Below are 20293 nucleotides of genomic sequence, written 5' to 3'. Positions count from 1 at the left end.
ATATATGCTGTTGTGGGGGTGGGGGTGATTAGTATATGCCTATCTGTTAGGAGTCAGAAGGAAATCCATCTAGAGGCCACACTTAGCAGAAATCCTAGAGGGCAGTTGGGTGTGTCATTCTTCAGAAGGTTTAAGTGAATCTGTATCTGTAGGCAGTTTCTTGATCCCAAACGAGGGATTTGTATGCTCTCGCTTCAAGAATGCAGGACTTATACAGGAAAAATAGGGAGAGAGCTAGTCATTTTCCCTCAAGAAATGTGGTTTTTGTTTTTGTTTCTTTTTTTTTTTTAATATACATTATTTACCTAAGTGTATAGGGCTGCTTTTAGGTGGGAAGAGAGATAAAGTGCTTTTTCTAATATATACATTCTGTAACTCGATTGCCCTTTTTGTCTTTTTCAGTCCCAGAGATTCAGCCAACACCTACTTTTCTTAAAGTACCACTTCTCTACACTAGGAAATACCATACAAGCATTTCATTTTTAAATATACTTAGTCCTGTCCCTCTGTTTAAAAAAATAAAAAAAAATTTTTTTTTGAAGTTGAAGTATAGTTGTCTCAGAATGTTACATTAGTTTCAGATGTACAACATAGTGAAACAGCTCTTTATGTTATGGTAGTCTTACCTCAAGTGTAGCTACCATCTGTCACCACACAACACTACTACAATACCGTTGATTATATTCCCTGTGCTGTACCCTTTTATCCCTGTGACTTATTGACCCCATAGCTAGGAGTCTGTATTCCCACTCCCCCTTCACCCATTTTTGGTCATCCCCACAAACCTTCCCCTCTGGCAACCATCAGTTTGTTCTCTGTATGTATAGGTCTGTCTCTGCTTTTTTTTGTCTGTTCATTTGTTTTGTTTTTTAGATTCCACATATAAATGAAATCATACGGTATTTGTCTTTCTCTGCCTCTCTATATATATATGCACACACACATACACACACACACACACACACACACACACACACACACACACACCACTTTTCTTTATCCATTCATCTGTCAGTGGACACTTACGTTGCTTCCATGTCTTGGTTATTGTGTTGTATATGCTGCAGTACACATAGGGGTGCATATATCTTTTCAGGTTAGTGTTTTTGTTTTCTTTGAGTAAATAAATACCCAGTAGTGGAATTACTATATCATATGGTATTTCTGTTTTTACTTTTTTGAGGAACCTCCATACTGTTTTCCAAAGTGACTGCACCAATTTACATTCCTCCCAACAGTGCATGGGAGTTTGTTCTTCACCATATCCTCACCACCATTTGTTATTTTTTGTCTTTTTGGGTCAAGATTTTTTGTTTGGTTTAAAGTAAGCTCTACAGGGCGCCTGGATGGCTTGGTCGGTTAATCGTCCGACTTCGGCTCAGGTCATGATCTCACGGTCCGTGAGTTCGAGCCCCATGTCGGGCTCTGTGCTGACAGCTCAGAGCCTGGAGCCTGTTTCAGATTCTGTGTCTCCCTCTCTCTCTGCCCCTCCCCTGTTCATGCTCTGTCTCTCTCTGTCTCAAAAATAAATAAGCATTAAAAAAAAAAAATTTAAAGTAAGCTCTACACCCATTGTGGGGTTTGAACTCATGACTCTGAGATCAGGAGTAGCATGTTCTAATGACTTAGCCAGCCACGTGCCCCAGTATTTCTTGTCTTTTTTTTAACTAGCTATTCTGACAAGTGTAAAGTGGTAGTATCTCATTGTGGTTTTGAGGATTAATGATATTGAGCATCTTTTCATGTGTCTGTTGGACATCTACATGTCTTCAGAAAAATGTCTATTCAGATCCTCTGCCCATTTTCTAATCAGGTTGTTTTTTGGTGTTGAGTTGTAGGAGTTCTTTGTATATATTGGATGTTAACTCTGTATTTATATCATTTGCAAATATCTTCTCCCATTCAGTGGGTTGGTCATTTTTTCATTTTGTTGATGGTTTCCTTCACTATGCAAAACCATTTTATTTTGGTATAGCCCCAGCACTTTATTTTTGCTTTTGTTTCTCTTGCCTGAGGACACATATCTAAAGAAATGTTGCTGTAGCCAATGTCAAGAAGATGACTGCCTACATTTCCTTCTAGGAGTATAATGGCTTCAGATCTCACATTTAAGTCTATAGTCCATTTTGAGTTTATTTTTTGTGTGTGATATAAGAAAGTGGTCCAGTTTCTTTTTTTTTTTTTTCTTCATGTAGCTGTCCAATTTTCTCAGCAGCATTTATTGAAGACTGTTAAAAATGCATTTATTCATTTAAATACACAGATCACCTACTATGTGCCAGGGATGTGTTGGTGAACAAAACAAAGTATGCTAATAGAGGAAGACCTGTGTAAGAAAACAGATATGTTTGTCTAATATGCAAGCAAATCCAAAGTGTTTGATATAAGTATGAAGTAAAACACATAAACATACTAATATAGGACTAAATTTATTATAACAATGGTGATATAATGTAAATAAACTAAACATTTGTGTAACTTTGCCACTGAAGTGTTAGTCTTATTTAATGATCTGACAGATGTGAGAATGAAAATTTCATAATTTTTTTATCAGTATAAGACCAGTCATATCTTAGAATGTGCTCCTTTTATGCTATTTAATAGCTGCTTTAGGCAATTAATGTGATCCTTCTGGGCTTCTATTTCAGACTCTTTATTGATGCTAGAAATTTTATCTCACAGGATGATTTTTATGAACACATGAAATAATAGATGCGACCGTCCCTTTTTAAAAACAACTTTAAAAAAAATTGTTTTTAAACATCCTAACAGAAGTGTCATTCTTTTTTTTTTTTTTATTAATTTTTTTTTTAACATTCATTTTGGAGAGACACAGCACGAGTGGGGGAGGGGCAGAGAGAGAGGGAGACACAGAATCCAAAGCAGGCTCCAGGCTCTGAGCTGTCAGCAAAAAACCATGACTCAGGGCTCGAACTCACGAACCGCAAGATCATGACCTGAGCCAAAGCTGGACGCTTAACCAACTGAGCCAACCAGACACCCCGAGATGTGTCATTCTAAGGGAGGACCTGTAGCTCAGAAGTTAAAGTAGATTCTCCTTTCCCCTCATGCCATCCCAAATGTCATTCTGGAAGTATAGTGAATCACATTTTACATTTCATTTTCCTTCTGTGCTGTCACCAGAGTTTATCAGACCCAAACAATTACCATGAGTTTTGCAGACTACTGGCCCGATTGAAGAGTAACTATCAACTGGGAGAATTAGTAAAGGTGGAAAACTACCCTGAGGTCATCCGATTGATAGCTAACTTCACAGTGACCAGCCTACAGGTTTGTCTTTGATTGCTTGTCTCTCTCTTACCTACACATAGGAACCTTTTCTCTGGCTCATTGGTTTTAAACTTCTAAGAATACAGGCAGACCTCGTTTTCTTGCACTTCACTTTATTGCGCTTCACAGATACTGCATTTCTGACAAAGTGAACGTTTATGGCACCCCTGCGTCGAGCAAGTCTTCTGTCTGTGCCATTTTTCAGCACCATTTGTTCACTTCATGTCTCTGTGTCACATTTTGGTAATTCTCCCAATATTTCATGCTTTCTCATGTGTATTACAGTGATCTGTGATCAGTGATTACAGCTTCCTGAAATCTCAGATGATGGTTAGCATTTTTAGCAATAAAGCATTTTTTAATTAAGATATGTACATTGTCTTTTTAGACATAATGCTATTGCACACTTAATATACTACAGTATAGTGCAAACATAACTTTCTTATGTGCACTGGGAAACAAAAAATTCATTTGACTCACTACTGTAGTGGTCTGGAATCAAACCCGTGGGTGTGCCTGTATTCCCTTTTTTCCCTCAAGCCAAAGTGAATAGAAGTGTAGGGCAACTCTGCAGAGTAGTTCTTGCAGCCTACTCATTTGCATTTAAAAAAGTGCAAGGATTTGGTTAGAGGAACTTGTAGGAATTGCAGGGATAATATTTAGATTATCACTCTGAAAAAGGCAAGATTGGAACAGGGAGCTAGACAGAAGAGGGACGAGTTAGTGACATCTTTTTCTTAGTCACGTAGTATAAGGCAGTGGTTCTCAAATTTTATGGCTTGATTCAAAATCCTCTGGAGTTTGATGAAAAATGCAAGTGCTTGTCTTACCTCCATAATTTCTGCTTCAGTAGGTCCAGGGTGGAGCCTAAGTGTCTCTGTGTCCAACAAGTTCTCCCGGTGATCCTCATGGATACTAATGTTTGAGAACCACTTAACACAAGGCTTTCCTTGTGGGAAGGTTTACACAACCAGGATAGAACAGCTCTTTTTATTAGATGGTTAATCTCTGAAATACTAATAAGTACATTGGATGAGTTGTCATGCACAGAACAAAGCCCATAAAAATCTGTCTTTTTTTTTCCCCAAGTCTTTATCCTTTGTGTCAAGTGGCATGGGACTAATGTATTGTGTACAGAAATGAGAAGTATACTTCCTACTCTTTTGGCTTTCCTTAGCACTGGGAATTTGCCCCGAATAGCGTGCACTATCTCCTGAGCCTATGGCAGCGGTTGGCAGCCTCTGTGCCATACGTGAAAGCCACAGAGCCCCACATGCTGGAAACTTATACTCCTGAGGTCACCAAAGCCTATATCACATCCCGTTTGGAATCTGTGCACATCATACTGAGGTAAGGAACCTGGGACAGGGTTCTGTATTCTCTCCCCAGTTGCCTGGTGTTGGACTTGCCAGAGATTAGACACCCACTTGGCAAAGGCATTCTTGACATGATTCTCTTTTGGAGCTAATGCTGTTAATGGCCATTTTTTCATGTCAGCAGAATAGCAGATGAGAGCATAAAATCTGAAAGAATAGTCTTTCTCTTTAACATACTTATTATGTCCCTCTTTTTTGCTATCCTTAGTAATATCTTTGACTACTAGGTATATCAGTATACTGTTTGTCCTTGCCACTGATTTCCTTTAAACATGAGAGGAACATTTATAAGCTATAGATGGTAAGAATTATGTGTAAGCTATAGGTGCTTTATTTTCCCGAAGAAATAAATGGATAAATAAGATGACACAATCCAGAGCTTACTAGGAGATGATCCTAGGCAGTGGATAGCCGATTGTATTATAGGAACACATGGTTTCTGTCTACCTTGACTGTTAACTAGACCGGAAATCTATAGCTAAAGAAATGTTAGACCCTTTCAAAAATGACCTGTATAAAGTGAAGTCATTCTTTGTTTAGGGACCTTTCTTGTAGATTTTTTTGTTAGCTGTTTTTCAGGGGAATTTACTTGGATTCTGAAGGTCTGAGGTATTTTTAAAATCAGATCTTAATTGGCTCAGAGTCAAGTACATTTAATTGCCATGAGTGATAGTCTCAACTGTTAATGACTTGAATCATTTCAAAATCCAAGTATTTGTGAAGCCCACTAGAAAGCATCATTCTCTCTCTCTCTTTTTTTTTTTTTTAACATTTATTTATTTTTAGAGAGAGCACAAGCAGGAGAGGGTCAGAGAGAGAGGGAGACAGAGAATCCCATGGAGGCTCCGCGATATCATTGCAGAGCCCGATGTGGGGCTGGATCTCACAAACCATGAGATCGTGACCAGAGCTAAAATCAAGAGTCAGACACTTAACTGACTGAGCCCTCAGGAGCCCCGAAAGCATCATTCTCTTAGTGACATAGTTTCTGTTCCTGAGGATTCAGCTGGTTTCATTGAGGCAGTGTTGAGGAGTGGTTAGACATGCAGGCTCTGTGCCAGGGAAGCCAGTTAATAGCTGTATGCTCTTGGGCAAGGTTATTCGAAGGATCACACAGCTATGTCCTGGCCCAGTGTGTGGACCATGGTGCACCCACAACTGTGAACTCTAGCTGTAATGGGGGCAGTGTTGCAGCTGCTGGGGTGTCACACTACAATGTAGCAATAGACAAAGAGCTTGCAGTATGACAAGATTTTTAAATCTAGGAGCAGTAGGTAAGGTAGGACCTGGTGTAGATCCACAGCGCCTCAACTGCAATTCTGAAATCCAAGATCTAGAACCAAATTTTCTCATCAGTTTGGAATGAAAATGCATTTGGTGGCAAAACTTGGCATGTGCTAGTATGAGCCCATTTATAGTTTTTTCTAAAACTTATGTTTTTTGTGACTATTCATAATATTGATACATTTTGCTACAGGAATGTTGTATTTGATACCCCAGAGAGTCCATTGAGGGTTCATATTATATGGTAGAAGCATTCATATTGCTTCATTAAAATCTGGAGATTTCTGGAGATTGGGCCACAAAGACCGCACACGAGGACAGGATATTTGTAGTCCCAAAGGTTATTATAGTCAAGGACCAAGAGCCCCTGGGGTGAGAAGCATAAGATAGAGAGGGTTGAGGCAGATGAATGTTAAGGGAGCAGTTGTTCAGATCAAAAGACTGGACACGAACACACAGAATCTATCTAAAGAAGACGCATGCTAGGGTGACGACACTGGTCTTCCCACTTTTTATATATGTTCCTTCTGTGCAAAAGGCAGTGTGGGGATGTGGGCCTCTACCAGTGTAAGTGTTGGCTAAATTCAGAAGAACAAGAGCTGTCGTGGTAAGGAAATCAATGGCATATTTTAAGAGAGCCGCCTTCTTCTTCCCTCGGGAGCAGGGATGGACTGGAAGACCCTCTGGAGGACACAGGCCTGGTGCAGCAGCAGCTGGACCAGCTGTCTACTATCGGACGTTGTGAATACGAGAAGACGTGTGCGCTCCTTGTGCAGTTGTTCGACCAATCTGCCCAGTCCTATCAGGAGCTGCTACAGAGCGCCAGCGCAAGCCCCATGGACATCGCCGTGCAGGAGGGTGAGTGGGTGGGGCATGTGGCCTGTTAGGCGGTGCTGCCGGTACCCCTTCACTCATTGCCACCTCTCTCTCCTTTTTTTTAATGTTTATTTTTGAGAGAGCGCAAGTCGGGGAGTGGGGGAGGGAGGGAGAGAGGCGAGACACAGACTCCCAAGCAGCCTCTGCACTGTCAACACAGAGCCAATCAGGGCTCCACGCAGGGCTCCTCCTACTCACGATTTTGACCTGGGCCGAAATCAAGAGTCAAATGCTCAGCCAACTGAGCCACCCAGGCGCCCCTTATCACCACCTCTCTTTCCTCCCTTTACCCCAAAATGACTCTTCCATCATTAGTTACCTCCATCTGCACGAAAGGCTATTATAAATAAATGCCACAGGTAGCTGGGGAAGAGTAACCAAAATCTTATCTACATGGATGTCTTTAACTTCAAGAAAGTACTGGACTCTAAAAGTAATGACCTTGTCTGATAGGAGAATGTCTGTTACCTAATGAATTTCCCCCTTGGCATCACCCTTAGCAGAGTGGGGTGATAGCTATACTCTGTAGGAAAAGTTAGGCATTATAGCTTTACCATAGTGGTCTTAAGATTACAGAAGCCCATAGTAAGAAATGAACCTCACTGTGAGGAAATTTCTTCAATGAAGTAACCACTGGAGTGGACACTAATAGATCTTCTTCCTGTTGCAGGAAGGCTGACATGGCTGGTTTACATCATTGGCGCAGTGATTGGTGGCCGGGTTTCATTTGCCAGCACTGATGAGCAAGATGCTATGGATGGCGAGCTTGTCTGTCGGTAAGTGGTCTCACAGAGGCTTTCTATTTCACTGCTGTGACTGCCACTGCTCCTTTTGGTGTTCTCAAACCACGGGAGCCTGGCCTGCTTCTGTTAGTGCTTTCCTCCCCATGTATAGAATGTAATCTCACAAACCTGATTGCCCATGAAAATGAAGGTCCAACTGCAGACATTTTATAAATACATTTTATAAATATAGCAGGAATTCTACCTTCAGCTTTTACTGAGGAAACATCTGCAGTAATTCAGCAAGGAAATGATGGATACAGAATTAGGAAAATGACAGTAGGGAGTAGCTTTTAGTTTTAAGGACAGTATCTCAGAGTTAATGAAATGTGGACTACTTTTGCAATAGCAGAGTGAGACTAATAGGAAACTGTGGTTCTTCAAATATTTCCAAATATGGAATTGCAGAGTTTCTGCAGCCTTTCAAATCTCTTGACATAACTTTTCCACCCAGAGGATTTCAAGTTACTTTGTACCTGTGATTCTTATCCATCTTTCTAAAAAAACCTATAAATGAACATTTAATGATTTCTAAAATTTCACCTAACACAGAAATAAAAAGGCAGGATTTTTTAATACTCTATTGCAGAGGTTCTCAAACCTTTTCACCAAGACTGTTCATCCTCTTAAAAAGTATCGAGGATCTCGGGGCCCCTGGGTGACTCAGTCCATTGAGCATCCAGCTCCTGATTTTGGTTCAGGTCATGATTTCAGAGTCATGAGATCGAGCCCCACATCAGGCTCTGTGCGAGCACGGAGCCTACTTGGGATTCTCTCTCTCTCTCCCTCTTTTTGCCCCTCCCCTGCGCACATGCATGCTCTTCCCCTCTCTCCCTCTCTGTCTCTCTCTCAATAAATAAACTTTAAAAATAAATAAATAGTATTTGAGAATCTCAAAGAGCTTTTGTTTATAAGATATAGCTATCAAAAGGACACCCGGGTGGCTCAGTCACTTAAGCTTCTCACTCTCGGTTTCGGCTCAGGTCCTGATCTCACGGTTTCGTGAGTTTGAGCCCCGTATCATGCTCTGTGCTGGTAGTGTGGACCCTGTTTGAGATTCTCTCTCTCCCTCTCTCTGCCCCTCCCCTGCTCACGCTGTCTCTGCTCTCTCAAATTAAATAAAACTTAAAATAAGATACAGCTATTGATATTTTTCGTATTAAAAAGTAAAACTGGGGTGCATGGCTGGCTCAGTAGAGCATGCAACTCTTGATGTCAGTGTTATGAGTTTGAGCTCCAGGTTGGGTGTAGAGATTACTGAAAATCTTTTTTAGGGGTGCCTGGGTGGCTCAGTCGGTTGAGTGTCTGACTTTGGCTCAGGTCATGATGTCATGATGGGTTCGAGCCCCGTGTCAAGCTGTGTGCTAACAGCTCAGAGCCTGGAGCCTACTTCAGATTCTGTGTCTCCCTCTCTCTGTCTGTCTTTCCCCCACTCATGCTCTGTTTCTCTATCTCTCAAAAATAAATAACATTCCAAAAAAAATCTTTTTTAAAAAATAAAAATAAAACTGAGAAAGTTTAAATTTATTCATTTAAAAATAACAATAAGCCCAAAACATGTCAACAGAAATAATGTTTTTTTTAATATTTTTCAAAAAAATTAATGAGAAAAGTGTCTTTGTTTTAATGTGTGGCCCAGAAGTCAGCTGGATTCTCAGATCTGTGTCCGCATTCAGTCTGTCATGATGTCATGCGTCTGGTAGCCACTGGACACCCCAGTGCACCCTCCTGTCAGAATGCAAGTAGAAGAGCAGGTCATGTTTCAGTATTGTGTGACCTTGGGGAACCGCCACCCTGAAAGTTTCTGAACTTTGAGATGCTCTCCTTAGAGATAAGCACATTTTAACATGATGCCTTAGAATATATTGGTTCCCAGACATTTCAATCTGTAATTCCTATTTTGAAAATTCCCATTTGTCTGTTATCAGATGCCCGTATGCCCTTAGGTGCCTTAATCCTGACAAAAGTCTCCACGGCATGTCACACTGGCATTTTTTGAAGAGCCGACCAAAGATTTGATAAGGATGAAAGCAAATAAGCTTTCTGATTCAGCAGCTTGGTGTGACACTGTGTGTGTGTCCTAATATAAATTGAAGACAGTGTCTTGTATCCTCGTTTCTCACACTGAGTGTTACAGCATCAGGCCTGAGTCTGATTCACTCATGATGTGTCAGAAATAGTTTATCACCTGTTCTCATGTCATCAAAATGTCAGATGACTTGCTTGTAATAACACTCATTCAGTACTTACACGCTTGCATTCCAGCATTCTTTCGCCAGGAAAAGGCTCGGGGAAAAGAGACAAGGTCACAGTAGCACAGGGATGAGGTCACGGTGGTATATCTGCTCTTGGTTCCTAGAGCTTTTACCTATCTGTGGGCATTGTCCTTCATGGGTCCATTCCCTTCATGGCTCTGTGGGAAAAAAGATTGAGGACCATGGGCTTAGTCCAGTCTCCCTCGTTTTATGGGTGAGGAATTGGGACTCAGAAAATAAATTGCTTTACTCAAGGTCTCACAGAAGTTTCAGGAAGACCAATACCCCAATACTGGTCGGGGGCGGGTGAGGTCCACTATTTTTAAGCTAATTATGAGTTCTGACTCAGCCTACGGTCTCAATGGACTAGAAGTTTTAAACATCCAACCGGACATTCATATTCATTCTCTGGCTATGGTTCCTATGGGGGCAGAAATAGAGAATTTTGTTCTCTCAGCAGAGCATAGAGCCTGTAGAGAATGCCTTTTAGATAGGATGGGTAAGGAGAGGAGACACATATGACCATTGGAGGGTAGGTTGGATTTTCTAAAGTGACCAGGATATCCTGCTGTTGAGAAAATCATTGCTCTTCTTCCTCTAGGGTGCTCCAACTGATGAACCTGACAGATTCTCGCTTGGCTCAAGCGGGTAACGAGAAGCTAGAATTGGCCATGCTGAGCTTTTTTGAACAGTTTCGTAAGATCTACATTGGGGACCAGGTGCAAAAATCCTCTAAGGTAACAGACTCTCAGTTGGCTCTACTTCTTTCTCACTTGGGTTTGCGGAATTGCTAACTAAGAAACATCTGATAACAATTCAGACACGGGTTTTAGTATCAGGATAGTCCACATGTCTTTTCTTCATCTGTAGAATTTTGAGAGATTCATCAAAGAATTGGGTCCATCTCTCTAATGCTCCCTATGCTTAACAAATGGCCAGTCAAAACATCTGTTGGTCTCAACACTGGCAATTCTCAGTTTCTGTACATGAATTGATACTGAGAACAGCAGAAGGTTTTGATAGTGTTTATAATCTCAGGGTCGAAGGGGACTGGTAAGATAGCTCAGCATCTATCCAGTGTCAAATAATACTTCGAAACTAGCTTAATCCCTTCAACAAAGACTTCCCCTACAGTTTCGTCCATTTTCTTCCCACATCTTACCCCTGAATAAGGACAAACACAGTACTGAGATGTGATTTTTCTAATCCATATTTTCTGATTACTTTCTCTTCCCTTAACACAACACCAGCTGTACCGCCGACTCTCAGAAGTTCTGGGCTTGAATGATGAGACCATGGTCCTAAGCGTCTTCATAGGAAAAATGTAAGTGTTTGGCTTGCCATCAGCAAGAGTCCCTTGCAACTGTAAAATGTGATCTTGGCATTATGCTGCCAGTGCCTTGGTATTCCAGCATTGATCGTTTGCGTCAGAAAATTGTGCATTTGAGTGTGTGACAAGCTGTGCTTAGAGATATGGCCCGGCCCCAGAGCATTCCAGGCTTGTACAGGCAAGGATTTAATTTTGTTCATGTGGAATCTCCTCTATAGCCTCTGGAATCACCGGTGAAACCCTGTCATGGCATTAGCAAAATGGACATCCCTCCCCAGAGGTGCTTTGCCTCTCACCCAATCACCCTGCTGCCAGAGATGCCCAGAGTAGGCATTCGTTTTCTGGTGCTGATTTCCACTAGGTGTGCCCCCCCGCCCCCAGGAGGAGAGCCCCACTTTAAAACAGGCTTATTCCTCTCAAGAACTATCACACTCTTGAAGAGTCTTGAATCTGCAAAATCTAGTGCTATTTGAACTGTCTTCAAAGTTGGAGCTCCTAATTGGCCCTTTTTTTGTTTGTTTTCTTTTTTTTTAAGTTTTGCCCCCTTTGTTTACATTTTCCCCTTTTTAGGAGCTCAGTATCTCAAAGCACACAACTAGGAGCTAAATATTTTACCCAGGGCTGTGTGCAAAGTGACATTTTTCCCCTTCCAGCCATCCCAATCCTAAACACCCATATTCATGAGCTGGTTAATAATTTGATGCAAAAAGCAAAGGGGGTCTAAAGGACTCTGCCAGCCAAGAACCCGGAAGCAAGGGCTACTAGAATTCTGCAGCTGACAGTGGATGGCGCAGGTGCAGAATTGCATACGTCTGCATGTTATCACTGCCGCAGAAATCTCTTACCCTTGCTGCAGAAATCAGCCCTGGAGTGCCCCAGAATTCCAAGGGCCTGGGTATGGGCCAGTGTAGCTTTGGAACCAAGTAGTGAAGATTATCTGAAGGATAATTTTTCTAGTCAACCAAATGTAAGTACGGAGATTTTATACCCATTTTTTGTGGTTGTGATGTCTGTGAATTGGTGATGCAGATGTGTGGTGACTCTTGGTGGATGATTTTCTTCTTCTTCCAACCCTCAAGGAAACCAGGCAAATCAAAAGTATCTCCTGCTTTTTTTTTCTTTTTGTCCTCCAGCATCACCAACCTGAAGTACTGGGGCCGCTGTGAACCAATCACTTCCAAGACACTGCAGCTTCTCAATGATCTCTCCATTGGATATCCTTTTCTAAGCCGGTTTCTGTGCACAGCAGGAACTGTGGCTTGCCACAGTCTTAGAAATCATGGCCTCCTGCTGCTTCCACTTTAATTTAGCTTTATGTGTGCTCAGGTATGCTCCATTCTCCTAGGAGCCAAAGCCAATACCCACACAGAATCCAGGGAGAATTCCAGACTCCAAATAGGAGCCACCCCATAAGCTAACAGTTTCTACAGATTTATGCCTGGTTATCTCTAAGATCCAGAAATACATAGCAGAGCTGTCTGATCAGTATACACTCTGTGGCCATGATTTTTGCATCCCCAGTGATGACAGAGTCCACCTTGTCAGCCTATTGCTAGAAGCAGCCTGATTCCAGGCCCTGCAGTAAAAGTAGTGGCTGTATTCCCTCTTGGCCTGGACCAAGTCTACTATAAAGTTTGAATTGCTCTTGAGGCAGGCTTCCACAATCAGGGGTCTACAAGAGACTAAACCCTATAAAAATTAGTGACTTTCAAGATTGTACGTAACTAGTGCCATTCTAAATGCATAAGAGAGAACCTAATTCACCACACACCATGGATGCCTTAGGCAGGGATTTAGGGCTTAATTTGCTCTTAGAAGCCTCAGTGAGAAAAGCTGTCCTAGGATATTCATGATTCTTGGGGGGGAACTGCTAGGTTTTATCTCTTTTCTTACAGATAGGAGTTTGGTATGGGTATTCTGTCATCAATCAGTTAAATACTGCTTAGAAGAAAACACATTTTCCCCCCGTTTGGCAGGTGTTATATTCAAGTGCTTAAGGAAAATAAGATAATCTGGGTATGGAATTCATAGCCAAGAAAGAAGCTACTTTATCCTAGAAAGTTGCATTCTGCATTAAAGATTCTTCATTTGCACACACTTTCCTTGACCTTCTTTCTTTGTCTTCACATACAGTAGTGTAAGGAAACTAGTGAAGCTTAGTGCGGTACAGTTCATGCTGAACAATCACACGGTGAGTGATTTAGCACCTCTTCCCGGTTCTCCTCTCCAGCCAGCCACCCACACTTCCTCAGCCATATAAGGGGGATGTTTCAATTGAGGTCCGTAGTGCCCCCACAGCCAGAGACTGCTCCCTGACTCCCTTCACACTGCCAGATCACACTTACTCTCATCTGAGCTGCTCTTTGGAATCAAAATTGTCTGAATTATGGTGAAGCCGCCTACTATTATTCATAGAAAGATAAATTAGTTGTAGATAACAACAATCATTAAAAAATTTTTTAATCCCACTCATACCCTTAAGGAATGACGATGTGGCCATTAGCTTGAAACGGCTCTGTAATTCTGAAATTCCTGGCTTGCCTTCCGCCTGTGACCCATGTCTTTATCTTTTTAACTTGTCTTCCTTTTTTTTAATAGAGCGAGCACTTTTCATTTCTGGGTATTAACAATCAGTCCAATCTGACAGACATGAGGTGTCGGACTACGTTCTACACGGCACTTGGGCGTCTCCTCATGGTGGATTTAGGTACTGCAGTAAATCCTAGAGGCTCGCGTAGTAGTCTGGCATTGTTCTAAATTCTTACTTGAGCATGGAAAACTAGATGTGGGGGAGGTCTTTCCTGTTGTTTCATCAGTAACAAAACTGTCTGAAATAACGATCTGATTTCACCAAGAACAGATCATGCTATAATGGTCCCTGTAACTGGAAGAGAAGAACTATATGTGCCAGAAGTTTTCATCTAATGTGCAGTGATTTTTAAAACCTATTTCATACTTGTCCTCAGAAAGTTGAGAGAATTGAGGCCTAAATGCATGTTGTTGGCCAGATAACCCTCTACCCCACATGAAGGTGCAACCCACCCAAGACAGTCAACACAACTTTTCATGCCCCCCTCCCCTCCTCCCCCCCCCCCCCCCGCCGAGTTCACTAGCACATGTGAACCCACAAGGCTTAAGAGCCTTTGTAGCTGCCATGTGATATTAGCAGTTTGGGGTCAACTAATGACTGAAACGCAGCACTGTCTTCATTCTGAGCTATTTAAGTTCAATCCTACTATATAACATTACAGAACCTTCCAGGTTTATGGAAGATTAGTGAAAAGAGAGAAGTGTGAAGAGAGCCTCCACAGGCACCTGACTCCAGTACGAGTCTCATCAGGTTCTCATACACCAGACTCGGTCCTTTCTTAACTGACTGTCAGCTGTCACTTAAGGAGAAGTAAATAAAAACATAGTACCTCATACACATAGGAACCTCTGGTATTGTCAAACACAATGTGGACATCCCTGGACTGGATGACTTCCGGCCATTTTCTAGTTTAAAAATTCTCTCTGTATATTTTATTCTGAAATTAGTACTCATACCCGTGGGGATGATAAAGGGGCCCCCTTGAATTATCCTCGGGTCTGCTCATCTTTCATACTATCTTATTTTCCTTGCATGCATAGCTTTGAATTTTTTATATTGGAGTCACACCCTGGGTTGTTTACCTTTCAGGAGAGGATGAAGATCAGTATGAGCAATTCATGCTGCCACTCACAGCCGCATTTGAGGCTGTGGCCCAGATGTTTAGCACTAATAGTTTCAACGAGCAAGAGGCAAAGGTGAGTCCTTCACCCACTGATTGACCAGTTTCTGCTTTTGGGCAGCCCCTGACAGAAACTAGATTAGCTATTACTACAGAAAATAGTGCTCATCCATACATTTCCCACTGATTTCACTTCTATTTAATCTCTTGGGCTCCTGGGATTTTGAAATCGACAAACCAGTAGAGATTTATAAAGTCTTTTGTTTTTATGTTAAAGTGTTTTCTTATGTAATACTTACGATTTTTGTCTACATTTTCAAATGTAGTAGCATAAAGTTATTTTGTGTGTTTTCCTATTGTTTTTTTGATCTCTGGTTGTATCTTTAGTTATGTGTCGCCTCTCAGTTTTAATACTGCATATTTGTGCTTTCTCTTTCCTGGATCAGTCTTGCCAGAAATGTGTCAACTTTATTAGTCTTTGCAAAAACAAAACAAAACCCTGTTATATCTTTGTTTTCTACTTCATTCAGTTCTGCTCTTTATGTTTATTTTCATATGTTTTTCTTGGGGTTTTTCCATTCTAACTTTTCAGCCCTCCTTCTTTCCTAATGTAATCATTTAAAGCTATAACTGTCCCTCTAGGCATATTATTCCACATGTTGGTTTACATAATGTAAAATTTACCAGCTTAACCGTTCTTTAGGTGTACAGTTGAATAGCATTAAATATATTAACACTGTCATGAAATAGGCCTCCAGAATCTATAGTTTTTGTATGTAACATTTTCATTTTCATTCAATTCTTTGGATTTTCTAATTTCCATTAAGATTTCTTCTTTGACAGGAGTCATTTAGAAGGGTGTATGAATTTCCACATATATGGAATTTTAAAGTTACCTTTAGTTATTGATTTCTGGCTCTCAGAATTATCATTTCTTGATTTTTGCTCTCCTCATCTTCACACATACCTGCTCTCTTTGTCTATAGATCTCTGGACCAAAACCAGAAGATACTAGGCTATTAATGTTTGTAGGACGTAGGACTTTTTTGCAGTGTTCATAATGATGCTGAAGCTGAATTATAGTCACCAAATAGCCAGAAGTATTGCCCCAAGATGCCAGGCTTTACCTAGTATTCTAAAATTCTGTTTTCTTCTCTAGAAAGCCTCTTAGTTTTCTGTCTCTAAATCATCAGGGAAGTCACAGAGCAACACCACTTTGCCCGGCTGTCTCCCCTCTTTCTACCAGTGTTTTGAGATAGGTACTATTCAGAGCTGAGTTTAGTGTGGAGCATGTCAGTAACTTGAGCTGGAGTACTAACCAGTACCAAGGATAATTGAGGGATATCACTGAATAGCACCCCTTTTCCCCATCACTTTAGTTCCATACCAAAGCAGGTGAAATTAATGAAAAGAACCATTCTGGCCACGAACTGCAAGCATTTTCCACATCTTTGTCACACCTCATGTAATAAGTTTTTTAAAGTTGCTGTGTCTTAGATTTGAAGACAAGTTATGGTATCAGTTTAGGAAGAGAATTGTCTGCTTAAAACAGGCTGTTAGAAGTACAGTCAGTTTTGTTTTGTTTATTTAGAGAGAGTGTGTGTGTGAGTGGGGGAGGGGCAGAGGGGGAGAGAGAGGGAGGGAAGGAGGGAGGGAGGGAGGGATGAAGAGAGAGAGAGAGAATCCCAAGCAGGGCTGTCAGTGCAGAGCCCGACACAGGGCTCGATCTTAGGAACTGCAAGATCATGACCTGAGCCAGAATCAAGAGTCAGACATTAACTGCCTAAGCCACCCAGGCGCCCCAGAAGTACAGTCATTTTTGGCAAATGAGTCAGGACACCCAAATGTGCCCGTGTCCTTGAGCCTGTTGATTATCAGCTTTTAAAAGCAGTCTTCCTGCTGTTCAGGGCCCACGGGACAAGTAAAAGTCCTACTGAGAAACAGAGGATTTGGAGTCTTGATGGTATGAGTCTTAACCCTGGCCTTCATGCCACCTAGCAGCATGATGTCACAGTATCTGCCTCTTAGGCCTCCGTCTCTTTCACTGTGAAAGTGTACTTTACCCTCCAACATTTACACATCAGTCTTATTTCCAGGGCCTCCAACCAGGGCAGGTAAGATGGAGGCTGCTGTGTTTCCTCCCTGCAGGATCTGCATTTGATTTCCTGTGGTGCTGATGCCTTTGTAACTAGGTGTGGTACCAGACCTTTCAGATATGTGGCCCCTCTGCCTCTTCTTGTGTGGACTTTTTGGCTATTTTTATCCTCTTTTTTCCTAACTCTTCTTCAATCAAGCTTTTTTGCTCTTCTCCTTTTTACTTAGAACTTAACCATATTAGTGTCTTAAAACTTTATCAGCTTCTGTTTTTGCTGTGATGGATCAGGAACCATTGCTTTTTCTTAGTAGATAACAGGCTTACAAAACTAATTTTCTAAGTGAAAAGATTCCATTCTAGTAGGGAAGAGATCAGTTCGGAATATCTGGGAAGGAGTATTTGTTGAATGGTGGAAGAATTTGATTACACATTTGTGAAATCCCCATCAAGTAGGTATAGGTTTGGTTTTTCTTCTATTTTAACCTACTTTTGCCTTCTACTACAGCGAACTCTGGTTGGCCTAGTAAGAGACCTGAGAGGGATAGCTTTCGCCTTCAATGCCAAGACCAGTTTCATGATGCTGTTTGAGTGGATGTATCCTAATACAGACCAGGAGCGTGCTACTGCAAGCCTTAACTGGAGGGGTGGATGGGCGGTGTAGTCATGGGGGATGAGGGTGGGCAGGGTTAGGGAGGCAACGAAGGCAAGGAGTTGCCCCCAAAAGCAACTCGTAAGCTCCCATTCCATAGTGGTGTGATGGCATAGCGCTACCTGCTCCCGTGAGAGAGATGGGGAAATGAACGAGGTCGTTTCCTACCACTTTCTTTTCTGGGCCCCAGATATAAAATGCCTGTGGAGCTGCTGCATGTGAATTTTGCCACACTTAGAAAAAAGAGACATTTCGATCTACTAAGAAAAGACAGCTTCCCTAGGAATTAGAAAGCCTAACCTTGGATTCATAACCTTGAACAAATCATTTCGTATCTGACTGCCTGTTTCTCCAGTAGTTATATAACGGAAATAGCTGCTTCCCTGTCACGAAGGGATAAGAGGATAAATAACAATATGAAATACGTTATGCTCTTCAGAAGAAAATCATTATGTAAATTACAGCACATTATTAGATGCCTATGAAAATTTTAAGAACACACAGTCTGGTTAGAAAGACTGCAAGATTAACAAGCAGGAGGCAGGAAATTAGAGAACTTTAACTTGACAGTTTGTGCTTGGCCAATGCGGAGAGATTATTTTAAATTCTGTACCTTTCTGGATTCAGAATTTTTCCTTAGCTTTTCATTTACAGATATCCATCCTACATGCCAATTCTCCAGCGGGCAATTGAGCTATGGTACCATGATCCAGCCTGTACCACACCTGTGCTCAAGCTCATGGCTGAATTAGTTCATAATAGGTAAGCAAGAGGAAATTTTCAAAGGGCACAAGTGCCCTTTTACCTGAGAGAATTCTAGGAGAAATTATTTCATCTAATGTTTTGGGCAGATTGTGAAAGATAATAAGACTCACTACTAATAGAATTTGCAAAAAATATCTATAAAAGTTCACGTATGTATATTTTTGTATGTTTGGGAAAAGGGTGCCCCAGCCACACAAAGCCACAGCTGCTTGCAGGAAATAAGTCACCTTGAAAAGAGTCCCAAGATACCCATTCTTACAAGAAGTGAATTTGGCAACCAACATTCTGATTTTGCCATCCACATATAAAAGTTAACACTTAGTAATGGTGCCATGCCTACCACATTTCAAAGTTCTCATTTCAGAAGGACTAATTGAGAATGATGCCGGGTGCATTAGAATACCATTTTAAGAAAGGTATCTGTTTGCGAGATTGCAGCTGGATTGGTAAAGATTTACTTAAGAAGAAAGTAAGAGAGACTTCCAAAATACCAAATTTTAGATTCGCCGAAAAATTTAGGGATGGAGGAAAACAGTAATCCGGCACATTGACTTCACTAGAATTTGAGGTCTGTGTATCTGCCTCTCATGGCACACCTGAGATAATTAATTTTTAAAACTGCCTTACTGAGGGGTGGCAGTAGCCTCCCGTCAGGCTTATAATCAAGAGTTACTCATTTACAAGATAAATATTTGAGAGCATCTAGTCTTTGCCAGCCACTTTCTTAGCTGTTGTGTCAGACAAAACCTCTCCTCTCTTAGATTTTACATTCAGGGGGAAAGACAGTAAAACAAGCATGGAAAATCATTTCAAATAATGGTAAGTGCTGTGAAAAAAAAGTTAATAAAATGGGAATTGAAGGAGAAGAGGGTCAGAGAAGGCCTTCCAGAGAAAGTGATATTTAGGCTGGGTTCTGAATGACAAGAAAGACTCTGGTAGCCCTGCAAAATAAGGGGAAAAAAGCATTCTAGGGGCGCCGGGGTGGCTTGGTCAGTTAAGCATCCAACTTCGGCTCAGGTCATGATCTCACGGTCCGTGAGTTTGAGCCCCGCGTCGGGCTCTGTGCTGACAGCTCAGAGCCTGGAGCCTGTTTCAGATTCTGTGTCTCCCTCTGTCTGACCCTCCCCCGTTCATGCTCTGTCTCTCTCTGTCTCAAAAATAAATAAACGTTTAAAAAGAAAAAAAAAAAGCATTCTAAACAGTGAGAACAACTATAAAAACCCTAAGATGGGATGAGCTCACGGGGACTTGAGACAGAAAATACCACTGGCTGGAGCATGGTGAATGAGGGGAGGCCATAGTAGACAAGTCAAACAGGCCGGCAGAGACCCAGTCATACAGCAACTTAGGACAGCAGTAGTGAGGACGAGTGCATTCTCATTACAGCAGGAAGCTGCAGAAATCTTTTACGCATGGGATTAAAATGATCTCTCTTTACCTTATTTAAAGGTATCACTCTACTCTGAAGTAAGAGACTGTGGGGGAACAAGAGTGGGAGCAGAAGGACTGCACAGGAAGTAGATAGATTCAGGGCATACTGTAGAGCTAGATCTTGATGGATCCAGTGTGGGGAGGAAAGGAAAGAAGAATCAAGGAGGACTGTTAGGTATGAGGCCTTAACCAACTAGAGTCATTAAAAAGACCAACTAGAAGCTCATTTAAAAGGTGGAGCAAACCAAAGAAGAGGTGCTCTGGTCAAGAGAACAGTCAGGAACTCAGAACTCAAGTGTTTGTTTGTTTGTTTGTTTGTTTGTTTTTTCAAGTTTATTTATCTGAGAGAGCATGAGTGGGGGAGGGGCAGAGAAGGAGAGAGAGAATCCCAAGCAGGCTCCAAGATGCCAGCACAGAGCCCGATGCGGCTTGAAACCGTGAGCCAAACC

The 20293-nt window shown here is 41.6% G+C and overlaps 1 protein-coding gene across 2 annotated transcripts in view; it reads left to right on the top strand.

Annotated features, from left to right (window-relative positions):
* Positions 1–20293, top strand: part of XPO7 (exportin 7) — a 40439-nt gene that overhangs the window by 11959 nt on the left and 8187 nt on the right. For both annotated transcript variants that reach the window (XM_019828465.3, XM_019828466.3), the window contains exons 10-21: positions 3145–3291; positions 4469–4641; positions 6616–6809; positions 7498–7603; positions 10466–10601; positions 11115–11188; positions 12328–12408; positions 13322–13385; positions 13793–13901; positions 14874–14980; positions 17505–17593; positions 18303–18410. In XM_019828465.3, the coding sequence (XP_019684024.1) occupies positions 3145–3291; positions 4469–4641; positions 6616–6809; positions 7498–7603; positions 10466–10601; positions 11115–11188; positions 12328–12408; positions 13322–13385; positions 13793–13901; positions 14874–14980; positions 17505–17593; positions 18303–18410 (1388 nt within the window). The remainder of the gene's footprint in view (positions 1–3144; positions 3292–4468; positions 4642–6615; positions 6810–7497; positions 7604–10465; positions 10602–11114; positions 11189–12327; positions 12409–13321; positions 13386–13792; positions 13902–14873; positions 14981–17504; positions 17594–18302; positions 18411–20293) is intronic.

The sequence above is a fragment of the Felis catus genome, chromosome B1, assembly GCF_018350175.1.
Source record: "Felis catus isolate Fca126 chromosome B1, F.catus_Fca126_mat1.0, whole genome shotgun sequence".
Lineage (NCBI taxonomy): Eukaryota > Metazoa > Chordata > Mammalia > Carnivora > Felidae > Felis > Felis catus.
This window is presented reverse-complemented; position numbering and strand designations above follow the sequence as displayed.